Below are 15,850 nucleotides of genomic sequence, written 5' to 3'. Positions count from 1 at the left end.
TGGGCCTGGAGGAAACACACCTGCTCCTCCGGCAAGCAGTGCAATAAAGGCACTCACCTGATGATCCGGCTCTTCTCGCCTCCTTTTCACTGGCGAGAGTCACAAGCCCCGGGAAACCCACACTGGAGGCGTTAAATTTAAAGGTCATTAACATTCAATTTAAAAAGACCTAGTTAATGTCCCATAAGGACATTAATTGTTGCTGTAACTACCCGCCCGCCTGCACTAATTAAGGTCCCGACTGCGACGAGTGGGTTACTTGCACGTGTCCAAACGTGTCTAGGTTAACCCTGGAAGAGGGCGCGTTGGAGCCGCATTGCAGTCATGCTCCAAAAATCAATTATTTTAACTACACCGCCACCGCCCCCACAATCCACCCGTTCTGGGAGGTTAAAACCTCCCGCCCAGAGTTGATAAAGTCTGACATACAGGCTGGCCCTTCCTCTCAGTATTATTGCCCAAAGACCCCAAACTAACAACGTTAAAAAATCTGACAGGAAACATGTTCCTTATCAAGCTGACCATTGAAAAGTTCTTCTGGGTAATATTATGAGTTTGCCCTGTTGGCACGGAGCTTCACGTGCTGGAAGCACAAACTCGTAAAATGACTCTTATTCCTGAACTGCATCTTATTGTACAATTTTGTTGCTCCCTTCTTTTCATGTGAACCATTCCAATGAACAGTATTATGCATTGAAAAGTTGGAAATACATCATCTAAGGTATCTAGCGTTGCTACAGTGCAAATGACAGTAATTACGTTGGATGATGAATTTCTGTCATTTGCCTAGTATTTGAGTAAATTTGGGAGAATGTATTCTACTGCCTCCCACCCCCCCACTCCCCCCCCCCCCCCCACCGCTGTTACTGCTGGCAGGAAATCTCGGAAGTGGAGGGGACAAGCAGAGAACTGGCAGAGTGGCTCAAAAGCAATTTTCCGTCGCGTTCTGTTACAATTTCATTTTAATAACAGATCCATTAGTTGTTCGAATTTTAAAAAGTGTACTTTTCGTAACTTAGGGGTTGAAATCATGCTGTGTGGTACTAGTAATAAATTCCTTAATGCATCCATATGAAATTCTTCTGTTACTATTTCAATGAAGACATTAGCTAACACCTTAGTTTAAATAGTGGACACGGAAATTCATACAAATTTGTTACTAATACAGCACAGTTGCTTCATGTGGCTTTGCTGAATTTTTAAGTTTGATGACAGTAATTGCTGTTACTTTAGCCTTCTGGCCTAACCACAGGAAAGCTTTTATTGAAGTGAATGGCTTTGAGCCAAAAATTATCACCAAAAGGTAAAAGCTGGGAACGTAGGCCTGTCCTAAAACCTAAATGCAATTCATGCAATTTGAACTTATATGCCATAAAAGATAAATGCTTGTCATGCATAAACTGCAGACCAATGCTACACGTGCCAGTAATAACCTTCATGGTTTAATTCTTGTATTCGATCACAGTAATAGCAACTGTGCAAATAAATAGTGTACACTATTTTAATCTGGGGATTATTTTTCTGACTCTGTGCAGTCAGGGGAAGCCTCTCCTGCCAGTAGTGCATATTGAAATTTTGGCCACATGTGTCTGATTTTCTGACTATTATTGTAAATGGTCAAGAAAACAATGCACAACGCACGACCAAATTTCCAATATGCGCCTCTGCTGGGTGAGGTTCCCTGAAGGCAGCTAAAGTTGAAAAATGGCCCTTATAGAGTGCAACTTGTTCATAATTTCAGATTTAATTCCCATGTTCTCCTTGTTCTCCATCCAAGAGAAAACTGCACTGCTCAACTGGACAGTTTTTTCTCCCGCTTTATCCTTGTGTCTTAGCTCCTAGTTCGCTTGATGATTGAGGAAAAGAAGCCAGTCTTGGGAGGGGGAGCCATCAGCATTGGAGCCTGGTTCTTGTGAGTTATTGTGATCTAAGAGAAACAGAAATATTGTTAATAATTAGAAAAAAATGACTATAATTACTGTGCAGCATTATAAACAGATCAAACTCACTGCACTTCAAAAATCAATGAGCTTTCAATATTTCTTCCCCAATGTTTCTTATCTATTTGTACTAAAAATACCAGTAGGGTTGTAGTATCGGTGCGCTATGTCATCGAATGATAAGTTCTGGATTAACATCCCTGATATGCCTCACATCTTTTCCAAACTCTATCAAGTTGTCAGGGAGAGACACAGAGGGGAAGTGCTTTCACAGAATCAGTGGGAGTGAAACAAAATCGGAGAATTAGTCATCCTGGACCATTCTCACACATCTCCCAGCAGCTAGTTACACAGCAACATAGACACAGGCCTGGGGAGCAGGCTGTCAGCATTGGAGCCTGGTTCATGTGAGTTATTTTAAATCAGAGAGAAACAGAAATATTCAGTGGGGGTAATTTCGACTTTGGCCGATAGTGTAAAATGGGCTGTATCAATTCTCTCCCGATTTACATTTCCACTCACTGTTCCACAGTTATCATAAAGCAATTTTTTTGTGGGGGATTATTCATCCAATTTGCTGCCCATGACTGGTCACATCATGTCCCTGCTCCAGCCATTGTGGGGTAACAGGTTGCCTGTTCTTGATTGGTGCCTTGTATCACTTTTCATTGGCAGCTACAGTTATAAAAGTAGTCCTGCAAGAATCCTATTGCCAATCTTTTTCTTCTTCACATAACAATGTGGCTTAGGTCTGTAATTGAGCAGGATGGGCAATGAAAGCTATCCTACCCTAAAATAAATGAACTTTTCTCTGATGTGCAGGTAGGAATTAACTAGTCAAAAAAAATCTTCCTCGTGCCATTCTTTACTCACGGTGCTGGAATTCATAGGGTCAGAGGTAAGAAACATAAAGTTGCAAGTGAGAAATTTAAGAAATTAACTTTCATTGTGAAAACTGGAATACCTCCATATTGCTAGAAAGGACAATAAAAAAAAGATTAGCTTCTTTAGCCCCTCTATATATGTCAGAAAACAATTCTCTTCACTGTCGATTTAATCACTATATTGTGTTCTTACTCAGTTAAACTCACGGTCCAGGAAAAGAACTTCCAGGTCTAATTTTCAAATTATATCCAAACCAAACTGCAGTATAAGTATTTAAATACATATCCTTCTCTAGGTTAAAAACAAAAGTTATTCCGAATCACAGCACCGTGACTCTTAATATTATCATGCAATATGAACTTTTATCCTGTATTCTAAATACCAAGAAAAGGCTGGCTTTTATTCTGCTAATCCAAGTACTCCATGCAGGGCTGCCAATTTATCCTTCTCTCGCATTACTTTTCTTACTCTTCTGGGATGAAAAGGCTGAGCAATTGCAACTCTTTATATGCTATGAAGTCACTTAAAGATTGAAAGAAGAACCCTATACATCTCCTGCACTCCTCCCGTGGTGTCTGATGTTTAAAAAAGTCAATAAAAAGGACAAATGAATGAACCAAACTTGAAGAGTCCACTGTGGATGGCCATTATAGCACTGGCACATTGATCACATCATCATTTGTGCTGCCACTTAATTGATTTTATGGAAAAGCCGAAATTTATAAAGAATTTTGGCCTCAGCTGGGCTCATATTTGCATGAAATTAGGATAAAGGTTATATGATGTGTTGAATGTTTTCGAGCCACACATCTGGTTTAACAATCATTCCTTATCAAGTGAAAGTTTTCACTAACAGGGTAAAGCCTCGCTTGAATAATTACAATCCCAATCCTGTGCGTATAATTTATAAGCCAAATCAACAAAGTGTATTGAATATTACACAATGTTCTGCGCTTTATTAGATTTACATATTTTCTTCTTGATTTATTGAACATTCATGTAAATAAATAATTTTATGTGTACCATATACATTAACATAGGGTTTTGGCTTTCTTTGCTATTCATGGAGTCTTTGCATAGTTTTTAGAACAGCCTGAACAGTACAGGTGGTTTCAATAGAGGTCTGTGACCTTCTACGCAGGGATTCTGGATGAACCCACACACTAGAAGATGTAACAATGTCAATGTTTAACACATAAAGATACAATGCTGGAATGTTCACTTGCTACAAAAAAAAAACAGATGACAAGACTTTAAATAGATTTTTAAGTCCCTTATACAGAACAGTTTATCTTTTCCCAACATAATTATGTATACAAAGATTGAGAGCACACACAATGACTATGATGACACTCAACACATGGAAGATAGATATAGATAGCTAAAATAGATAGGTTATCGATAGATACATAGAATGATATATAAACAGTTTTGATTGAAATGCTTCCAAACTTAATACATTTGCATCAAAATTTGCTGGACGAACATGTCACTGATTCTAAAAGACCTCAGATCTGTGTATTTTTTCATTAAAACACTTCTTTGGGGTGGCCTGGCTACTGTAGCAGCATTGGACTGCAAAGCATAGCTTTGTTTTTTATTCTTGGCTGACCCTCACATTCACACGTCCTCATTGTTCCAAGTTTTAAAAGTTCTCTCGTGGGATCCTATATGAAGCTCCAGCCTATAGCAGAGTGGTTCATCTTGTGGAGTGTAAAGGAAGCAACAACTTACAGAACAGTGCAGCCCACCCACCCTCCCACCCACAGAATGACATGCCATGGGAGTCTGCTTCAATGTAGCATTAATAGTGAATCATAATAAATGCTGTTCTGCACTCTGAAGGAAGAAGTATAACAACAGTGTCATCCGTTGCTCAGTGAGTAGCATTCTCGCCTCTGAGTCAGAAGGTTGTGGGCTCATGTCCCACTCCAGGGACTTAGCACAAATGCTAGGCTGACAATCCAGTGCAGTACTGAGGGAGTGCTGCATTGTCGGAGGTGCCGTCTTTCTCTGGTGGACGTAAAAGATCCCATGGAACCATTTTGGAGAAGAGCAGGGGAGTTCTCCCCGGTGTCCTGGCCAATATTTATCCCTCAATCAACGTCACTAAAACAGGTTATCTCGTCATTATCACCTTGTTATTTGTGGGACCTTGCTGTGCGCAAATTGGTTGATGCGTATCCTACATTACAACAGTGACTGTACTTCAAAAGTACTTCATTGGCTGTAAAGCACTTTGGGACGTCATGAGGTCATGTAAGGCGCTGTATAAACGCAAGTCTTTCCTTCTTTCTAAAAGTGGGAAAAGGAGGATTTATATATATAACATGAAGGGCATAGTTGTTCCTGAAGACATTAGATGTTGCTTCATATATGTAGTACTGTCTGAGAAGAGTTGCTAAACAGTATTGCCCATAGAGGTGACACAGCATATTATTAACTTACTATGTAGCAATAATTTAACTTGAAGGTGGAATTTATGAAGGTGGAATTGGGTTAAAATATTTTTTAACCAGTTTTGAAAAACAACAAAAGGCAATTTTGCATAAAGAAAACATGATTTTTTTAAAATTCACACCTCAAAGGCAAGCAGCAGTGGAATTGTTGCAGATTATATATATTTATGATTTCATAAATGTGAGCTACACTGAGTCAAGCAAAGAAAATGTATCTCTCACTCTTAACTCAGTACAGCTCAAAATTTTCCAGGCTAATAGGCTTGATGATGCCTTCATCGCAAAATATTATCTTGCTGTCAGTCCTTTACAAGCTTATGATCAGAATAGCAGCACAAGAGTTTCTGATGGTTCAGCCAGAGCTCCATGTTTATACCAAAAGCAGAAGAGTTGCTGAAGGTGCAGCTCAGCATTCTTCATTCATTTAAAAAGTCTACAGAGAATATCAGTGACCAAGCTTTATCCCATGGAACTCGCTCCCTTATAACACAGAATTAACTATCAATCGCTCTTGTTGGAGCATGCAGTAGGCAATAGAAGGGCTCAACTTGCCCGGTGACACCCGCTTTCCATGTCCTTTTGTGCTACACGCAACCTCTAGGGTCAATCTCACAAAACGCCTGTCTTTGTCACAGTTACCTTCAATCAAGCTGCTCTTGCCACCTAATATAACAATTAAAAAAAAAATGTACAGAACTATAAAACATTAACAATTTCAATGCAATTATCATCTTAATTAGTTAAATTAATCTAATCTGTGTAAAAAGATTACAATATGTATATGTGATGTTTCATTTTTAATATTTCACTTCATGTAGGCCATTGATGAGATAAAATCTTGTTTAAGTGTATTTTCTCTTTAATGATTGCCTTTCACCAAAATTATACATACGTCTCTTTTAGTATGTGGTACTGTGCCTCACATTTTATATCTGCAATTTTCTCGAACATAAAATTAAATCAAACAAGACATTTTTAAGGGCTTGTTATGCTTTAAGCTAATTAAAAGCTGGCATTTTCTCTGTGACCATTGGAAATGTTTTTAGATAATAGATGATTCTCATTATTTAATAAAAAGGTCACATCATGCCTTAAGCCAATGAAGCAACGAGGGTCTGTTTCAAATACAATTCAACATATTTCTTTGGTGACTTAAGTCAAACAAAAGATATCAATCACACAGTAATCATTAGGCTACTTTTCACTATTACTAACTGGAGAAGAAAAGCTGATGCTGATAAGATCAGTATTTTCTAATATATTCCAATATATGGAAAACAGACTGTATCAGGCAAACCAAAACATGATCTAACTTTGAAAGAGATGCTAATGATCTTTCAGAAACAAACGCTCCCACAATTTCTTTTGGCAATTTTCTCTCCTCCATCTCTCCTGAAGGCACTGACTCCTGCTGGGGTAATATTCCACAGGCACTTATCGGCCTCTGGTATCCCACCTTTGTGGCTATTCTTCATGTGTGTCCCTTCACAGTGGGTGTTGACAAGGTATTCTACCATGGGGGCAACACTCGTGAACTCAATCCCATCTTCATTGTTCACACCTACAGCAGTCACTGGACAACAATCAAGAATGGGATCCCTAGCTGATGTTCCTTTACCTAGCACTGGGGCACTGAAGCCAATTGCAGCACCTCATCCCCCCCACCATGTCACTTGCCTGAGATCAGGTAACTCAGCACAAACTGGGATTCAAACCTGGAACCTTCTGGTCTATACAGCTCAGTTACACACTCGTTTTACCAATTGAGCCAACAGGGGAGCTCACTAGCTCCTAAAATTCTTGGTACAGTGACATTCTAGGTCATTAAGTAATTCTGTTTCAAGCCTAAAAGAGTCGCACAAAAAACTGCTGTGAGCACGCTGTACATTCAAATGTTCCTGCTTCTCATGCACCGCCTGGTATTGTGCCACTTGGCAGAAGAGCATGCTTCTCTAAATCGGCTGTCTTTTCAGCAAAGTGCACAAAGAGCTACAGGATAAAAAAGCACTAGAGGTGTGTGCAATCCTTCAGAGAATATTATTGATCTATATAGGAAGAATAATCAGTCACAACCCTAAGGAAACAAGGTATGTAAAACCGGATCCATGGTGTCAGAACCACGACTGGAACCAGCAGCCATTTTATAACATATTTGCTTACCTGTTCAGTGTTCAAAACAGAGTTTTTGAAGACTGCGCTATTGTTTTACGCAATATTACTGAGAGTGATATGGTAGATGTGGAGGATAACAGGTATTTCTCAAGAGTGGACTATAGAGAAAGGATCAAGAACAGATCAGAGACAGGCAGAGAAGCCAGCTGGCATTACCCACAAAGCAGGTGAGTTGCTTTGCTGTCCAACCTCTGCAAAGCTGGAAAGTAACTTACATCCAATGTGTGGAATTTTCCATCAGTGAAAATGAGTAGTCTTTTTTTATGGGGGGGGGGGATAGAAAATGTTTTTATTATTAAAGTATTTATTACTAGTGTTCAAACCTCTGTTGCTGCAGAACTGCTTTATGTGGGTTTAAAGTTAAAGAAAGTTTATCATTAGCATGTTTGGGACTAATTATATTAAAATGCTGCTCTCACAGATTGGAACCTTAGAACAAGTTGTAAATACTTGCTGATCTCCCATGGCATCATTGACAGATCAAAATTTTAGAAACTGCATGTCTCTCTCACTTCCTGTCTTTGTGTCTCAGCTCTCCCCACTCTATTTTTTTCTGTTTCCCTCTCTCTCTGTCTTTCTATTTGTCTTTCACTCTGTCTCTGTATGACTTTCACATACATTGGCTTGTTGTTTATCTCTGTTTCTCATTCTTTGTTTTTTCTCTAAGTTTCTTCTTCCCGTTGTCTAATGCATCTTCTCTATGTCTCTGTTTATACCTTTCATAGATTCACCTTTACTAATTTTATTTAATTTCTACTTTTTACCCTTTTAAAAAGCCTAGAGCACACAGCAAACATATCAGAGGTGGATAATGGAACTGGGTGTGGACTGGGACAGTGCTGACACCAGGCCTAGATGGGGAAAGGCCACTTAGGAGCTGTTGCAACACTGGAATGCAAAATTTGGGCTGGAAGAAGCTGGGAGTATGAGGAATGCAGCTCCTTCTTACACACTCTGCACTCCCTAATCTCACCACTATTGCAACCCACACTTCGCCACTCCTCACATCTTCCACATAACAAACTATTCCCCCATGCCAGGCACATTCTCAAAACAGCTCACAAGGCTGTCACTAACACAGTCCTGTCTTTCTTGCAGGAAAAGATCACACACAGCATGAGGCAAGAGGAGTAAGAGGTGCTGGCCATCACAAGCAGGGGGAGAGTCATGGCTGTGGTGAGTGATAACACAGGAGGAGATGATGCACAGGATTTCTTCACACCTTATCCTCTTTTTCCCTTCTTACTTCTATCTCACCCCACATAGTCTGCAGAACAAACTACAGATGCTTTCACCAGCCACTTGTCTCTCTCTCTCTACGATCCCTTTACACCAAAAGCTAACCCTTGTCCCTCTCTTTCGTTTCAGGTGCTGAAAATGTCAAGACGCCTGTGCCACTTCAGGAACAGGAAGCCAGTCTTCCTGAACATGCAGCATCACTCAATCTGATCCTAGCGAGCACCAGCTCAGAGACTGGCACTACATGTACTTTAGAGCATAGGTTAGAGGAGAGGTCCTCATGGTGAATCACTGGCTGCAAATGTGAGGTCAGGGGGCTTAGGACGCCACAGGTGGCAGATCGCGGAAGGTGAGGTCACATACTAGTTCTGCTGCAGAGGGCTCAGATGCTGACTTCGAGGACCCAAGCTACCGAAGAAGGCTGATGGGCATTCAACCAGGAAATGATAGGTGCACTGGGCAGCCTGCCTTTGACCTTGCACGCAATGGCTCAGAGCATGGAGGAATCCAGCTCAACTTCTGTCGGGGCTTCACACAGAATATGGAGACCAACATGGAGTGAGTGGTCAGCTCCATAAACTTGACAGTGGTGTCCATCATAATGGAGCTGACAGGTCTGTGATCTTCCATGGTAGCTCACACTGCTGCCACAGAAGCTCAGACCATTGCCATTTTGGAACTGGGGGCCAATGTTGACAGGAGCTTCCAGATGTCATATCGCTCCTGCACTCTGTTCTCATACAAAGGAGGAGTGCTGAGGCGCAGTCCCAGGAGAGTGGCCTTGGCTCCATGGGAGACGCACCTTCTGTCAAACATAGAAACATAGAAAATAGGAACAAGCGTAGGCCATTTGGCCCTTCGGGCCTGCTCTGCCATTCAAAATGATCATGGCTGATCATCTAACTCAGTACCCTGTTCCCGCTTTTTCCCCATATTCCTTGATCCCTTTAGCATTAGGAAATATATCTATCTCCTTCTTGAATACATCTAATGACTTGGCCTCCACTGCCTTCTGTGATAGAGAATTCCACAGGTTCACCACCCTCTGAGTGAAGAAATTTCTCCTCATCTCGGTCCTAAATGGCATACCCCGTATCCCGAGACTGTGACCCCTGGTTCTGGACTCCCCAGCCATCGGGAACATCCTCCCTGCATCTAGTCTGTCTAGTCCTGTTAGAATTTTATATGTTTCGATGAGATCACCACTCATTCTTCTAAACTCTAGTGAATATAGGCCTAGTCGACCCAATCTCTCCTCATATGTCAGTCCTGCCATCCCAGGAATCAGTCTGGTAAAACTTCGTTGCACTCCCTCCATGGCAAGGACATCGTTCCTCGGATAAAGAGACCAAAACTGCACACAATACTCCAGATGTGGTCTCACCAAGGGATGGGCAATAAATGCTGGCCTCGCCAGCGACGCTCACATCCCATGAACAAATAAAAAAAACTCACCCAACTTGTCTAAGTCACATTGGAGCCTCTTTGCATCCTCTTCACAGCTCACATTCCACCCCAGCTTTGTGTCGTCTGCAAACTTGGAAATGTTACATTCCGTTCCCTCATCCAAATCATTGATATATATTGTGAATAGCTGGGGCCCAAGCACTGATCCCTGCGATACCCCACTAGTCACTGCCTGCCACCCTGAAAAAGACCTGTTTATTCCTACTTTCTGTTTCCTGTCTGTCAACCACTTCTCAATCCATGCCAGTATATTCCCCCCAATCCCATGTGCTTTAATTTTGCACACTAACCTCTTGTGTGGGACCTTATCAAAAGCCTTCTGAAAATCCAAATACACCACATCCACCAGTTCTCCTCTATCTATTCTACTAGTTACATCCTCAAAAAAATCTAGTAGATTTGTTAAGCATGATTCCCCTTTCATAAACTCATGCTAACTTTGTCCAATCCCGTTAATGCCTTCCAAGTGTTCTGTTATCACATCTTTTATAATGGACTCTAGCATTTTCCCCACTACTGATGTTAGGCATGCTGTCCTCTCTCAAGACGACAGCATGCCTGCTTCCCCACCATCCACTGTGCCAGCCTCCTAGTTGGTGCCACCACGGCCAAATGAAGTGCCTCAATGTAATCTAAGCAGCCTTCCACCTTCCAAAATGTAGCCACTGGGGATACACTACATAGGAGCACTTGGATAAGTAAAAGACAGACACTATGGGGTTTCGCAAAGGTGATTCTTAATTATTCCAGTTAACTATTACACACAGATGGAATAGAGTTATTGCAGTAATTTATTTTTCTGGACTTGGTGTCGGTGTTAATATTTATAGTCAAGTGAAAGGCTGTACCGCAGGAAGGCAATCGGATGATAGTAGTAAGGTCGGTGGAGGGGCTGTATGGCCTACTCATGCTCCTATTTCTTATGTTCTAAACTTTAGTATGTCCAAGTGAACAAGATCTTTATTCATTATTTCCATAATTATTTCAAACAGCAGTGACTGCATAATAAAAAAATGATACTTATATTTAGTTGTAAGCTGGTCCCCAGTTTTTCAGTTATTCACTTCACATTAACTACCATTTTACTTGTAACTCACTGAGCACAGCTGAAACCAGAACAACTAGTAGTTAATCCCCACACTCACGTTTCAAGAATTGTACCAACTTTCTAATATCAATCATAGTTAAAACCTGACAAAACCACATTGACAATTATCAAGAATCATTTCATGTCACAAATGTGGCAATTACATTGTATGCATTCAGTTCAAAAGGGGAGCAAAACGGATAAGAATGAATGTTGCATTAAGTTCAAATTATCTTCGAAGGCGTAACTGTAAATATCAAATGTGTGCCTCCAAGCTGATAACAGTGAAGGAAAGAAATGGCCATTGTCAGTGAACTTATAGACACAATTTACCTGTTTGCCATTCGGATGTAAGAAATTCCATTATCTTCAATAGGAATATTGTTTGTTTGCAATTTTTGGTTGGGATGAGGTTGAAATGAACACTGTAACTATGTTATATATCTCACTTCAATTAAAAAAATAAAAAGATTTGATACTGGATTACCCAAAAAATTCACCAAAGCTGAAAATACAAGTTTCTTAAATGCAGCCGTAAACTTTGGGTACTGTTAGATATTACTTCCTTTATGTAGGTCACACTCAAACGGGGGATATTTGCTGTAACCAGCATTTTTGAGTGCATACAAACAGTTATACATTGAACTTTTGCCAGTATTTTGGGGAAATCAGTATACACCATATTATTTGGATTTTCAGTGTTATAATGCAGCACAGTGCATAATATGCTGAGCTGTGAAATACTGCTAACATCCACAAAATAAAATGAAATGTTCATTCATCCCCTGAGTTATTCTGGAGTAAAGGCACTTGCTTCAGTAATTCTGTCTCACACTTGACAAATCTGTGATGGAATGTCTTGCGCGATCAATGCAGACACGATCAAAATTATACAGGGCACAGATTATTCAAAAAGCACATTAAACAATTGTTCTCATAGTGCTTAATGCAAAGGGAATCAATTTTTCCCATTAACTATAGTCTTTTCAGAGTGAACCTAAAATCGGTAACATTTTTAAATATTTGGAAAGATAATTATGTCTGTACATAGTTTCCAGCGTATTAACTGTTAACCCTTAAAATGGCGCTACTTACTGGTCATGGAATGGCTTGAGAGGTTTTGCCGGCAGAAGATGGGAGTGATTTGTTTCACCCAGATGTTCAACAAGCCCCATTATTGTGATCATATTGACTTTTCCATCTCCCTCGCCTTACTGGTTAGCAGTCAGGTGGGACCTTATTCATTCAGTATACATATTTCTGATGCATAATTCACTTTGTTGTGATTCCATCCTCATGTTGCATCTTTATTGTAAACAATTTTACAACACCAAGTTATAGTCCAGCAATTTTATTTTAAATTCACAAGCTTTCGGAGGCTTCCTCCTTCCTCAGGTCAACGTTGTTGGAAACAACATTTCGACATCGTTCACCTGAGGAAGGAGGAAGCCTCCGAAAGCTTGTGAATTTAAAATAAAATTGCTGGACTACAACTTGGTGTTGTAAAATTGTTTACAATTGTCAACCCCAGTCCATCACCGGCATCTCCACATCATACATCTTTATTGTTATGGCATTATTATTTTTCATTGTTATTTTCTTAATTGAAATGAAACCTTCAACAAAAGGTTTAAAAACCACTTTTGCGTATCCAAATGCATTACACCGAGATCTATACGCTGAATGTTTATTACAAATGAGCATTACCTGTGGGCAATTGTCGTAACATTGCTATTCACAAGTAATTTAGGGTAATATGTTTGCAATCTTCCATTTAAATATATATTACTTTTAATATTTTTGTACTTCTACTACAGTTACCTTTGGCCTACTGAGTGTGATAATTAGCTTTAGTAACTTCCAGAAGGCTAATGAACACACTGAAAGCAGCTAGAAGTCAAATGGCTGAATTGCCTTCCCTACCCCATCCTGTTTGAAAGTTGATAGTATTACTCTGGATCTGCTGCTCACTTCACTTTTATATCACTGAATGCAGATGTTGCTTTCTGAAAAATCTGTTAGATGATAACTTTAATTTGTTTTCAAGGACAGTTGCATCAAAATGTGCTAAATCTAATCGTATTATATCACTGCAATCAGAAGTAATGAACTTCAGACTCTACTTTAATTGCTGTGTTCCAAGTATTCTTTCATACAGTTAGACTAGGGACATTATTGTGTCATTGCAATTCTATAACCTGCTATGAAAATGACAGAAATGCAAAATTAAAATAAATGATTAATGGTATTTTTCCATGTTTTGTACTAATAGGTATCCCTGAGCTTTGAAATTAATAGACCTGTCAAGCTTCAGGTTGTTATAGATGGAGTGCTGAACAAAAATGGAAATTAAATATTCTTCAGACACTGAGACACGACACTTCTGAATATTTTAAATTTAATTACTAGTTACTGAATTTTTATCTTTTATCACTAATTTAAATGTTACAAATTAATTGGAATTTTGTCTCAGTTTTTTCTCTTCTATTTTGAAGAATGCTGAACTACTTATCTGCATAATTTGTCGAAAGTGTAAAAGCACACAGTGTAAATTATATGTCAATTTTTAGCACATCAACAATTTTGTATAAACAGATATTAAAACAATTAATAGTAGAATTCATAATGAGGGCTTCAAAAGGAGAGGAAAGTATGATGTGGAATCGCTTTCAGTGTTTTAATTGATTAAATAGTTAATTGGATAATGCAATGATCACACATTAAACATAGTACTAGTTGGTCATTTTCAAACGAATTATACTTTCCTGACCAATGTCTGTCATTTGCTTCAAATAGTTATGTTAAGATATTGGGCTTTATACATGGCTTAATAAGGTTTCAATTAGAACTGGACAGATCTTCCACTGAGCTGGCTTGGACTATTTTGGGGAAAAAAATCCTTGCATAATCTTTGTTTCCATTTCCCCACTGCTGCTTTTCACTGCCACACTTTCTCCTTCAAATGGGTCATGATCATTATTAGAGCTAGTCAATCATTGGCCAGCTGGAGGTCTGCTTGCAAATTGCCAAACTCAGCCTGTTTGGGTTCGCAGACTTTCCAGTATGTAACCCATACATTTCATATCACAATGGAAGAGCACAAAATAGGTAGCTCTAACTGTAATTCCTTTAATATTCCTAAATTGGATGATCATTTTATCCAGCTCTTGGCCTCCAAGTCAGTTGTCCTTATTTGGAAGGACATTAATTAGAAGAAGAGATCAAAAAGATGTAAAGACATTTAAGATGGAAAGGGGGGAGATAATTGATAAACTAATCAAACTTAGAAAGGATAAAACCACTGGTCCGGATGGATTGGATCCGTGCATATTAAAAGAAGTTAGGGAAGAGATAGAGAGGCACTATTACATATATGTAAAAATTCATTAGAAAAGGGAATAGTGCCAGAAGACTGGCTAATGTTATTCCTATATTTAAAAAGGAAGATAGAACAAGTCCAGAGAGCTACAGACCAATTAACTTAACGTAGATTGTAGGAAAGATAATGAAATCCATACTCAAAGATGTAATAGAGAACATCTAGGAGTAAATTTTAACAGGGAGCCGGGAAGAGGGCGAGGGGGGGAATTCCTGACGGGAAACCCGGAAGTACAGGTCTCCTGGGCATCCTTACGATTTTGACGTAAGGATATCTTTCATTTTTTTTCTGCAGGTTTCCCGCCCAACAGGCCAGCCAGATTGGCAGGCTGGATGTCAGTCAGACAGGAGTGCAGCCAGTGAGTGGATGCCAGCAGGTAAGTCTTGGATGGGGGGAGGGGTGTGTCATGGTGGGGGGGGGGTTGGGGGTCATCGGGGAATCAGGGGGTCATCAGGGGATCAGTCATTGGGGGGTTCTGTCATTAGGGGGGCAGTTATCGGGGGGGGGGGGGGGTCAGGGTCAGAGAATGTGAGGGGGGTCGAAGATCGTGGAGGGGGGTCAGAGTTCGTGAGGGGGGTCGGACACAGGGAGAGGGTTGGCCGATCGCGTGTGTGGGATCGCGGCAGGTAGGCTAGTTGGGCCTGGAGGAAACACTCCTGCTCCTCCTGGCCCACAAGCAGTGCAATAAAGGGAATCCCGGCCTCCAGGAGTTAAAAATAAAAAAAAACCTGTCATAATGGAGGACCGCAACCTCCTTAAAAGATTTTACTGACTGACCTGCCTCCTGAGAATGGGTTGGCCGCCCGCCCCTCGACCCGCCTCCGTTAAAACTGGAAGTGGGTGGGTTGGAGACGAGTTGGGGTCAGGTTTTACTTTTTTTTAATGATTTTTACCTTCCCACCCACCCCCAATCCACCTGTTCATGGGGTTAAAATTTACCCTCTAGAAACCAAAAATATAATAGTCAGCATGGATTTCAAAAGGGAAGGTCATGCTTGACCAACCTTATTGAATTCTTTGAAGAAGTAACGGAAAGTGTAGACAAGGATAATGCAGTAGATGCAATATTTTTGGATTTTCAAAAGGCCTTCAATAAGGTACCACTTAGTAGACTTATGACTAAGGTCAGAGTGTGTGGAATCAGGGGACAAGTAGCAGAATGGATAGCAAGTTGGCTACAAAACAGAAAACAGAAAGTAGGGGTTAAGGGTAGTTACTCAAA

The 15,850-nt window shown here is 40.2% G+C and overlaps 1 protein-coding gene across 1 annotated transcript in view; it reads right to left on the bottom strand.

The window, feature by feature from the left end:
• Window positions 1-1,428: 1,428 nt before the first annotated feature.
• Window positions 1,429-15,850, bottom strand: part of dgkb (diacylglycerol kinase, beta) — a 635,142-nt gene continuing 620,720 nt past the window's right edge. The window contains exon 24 of the mRNA XM_067998463.1: window positions 1,429-1,927. Coding sequence (XP_067854564.1) covers window positions 1,832-1,927 — 96 coding nt within the window. The 3' untranslated portion in view covers window positions 1,429-1,831. The remainder of the gene's footprint in view (window positions 1,928-15,850) is intronic.

This window comes from Heptranchias perlo, chromosome 2, assembly GCF_035084215.1.
Source record: "Heptranchias perlo isolate sHepPer1 chromosome 2, sHepPer1.hap1, whole genome shotgun sequence".
NCBI lineage: Eukaryota > Metazoa > Chordata > Chondrichthyes > Hexanchiformes > Hexanchidae > Heptranchias > Heptranchias perlo.
The sequence above is the reverse complement of the archived record's forward strand: the minus strand, read 5'-3'. Positions and strand labels throughout refer to the sequence as shown.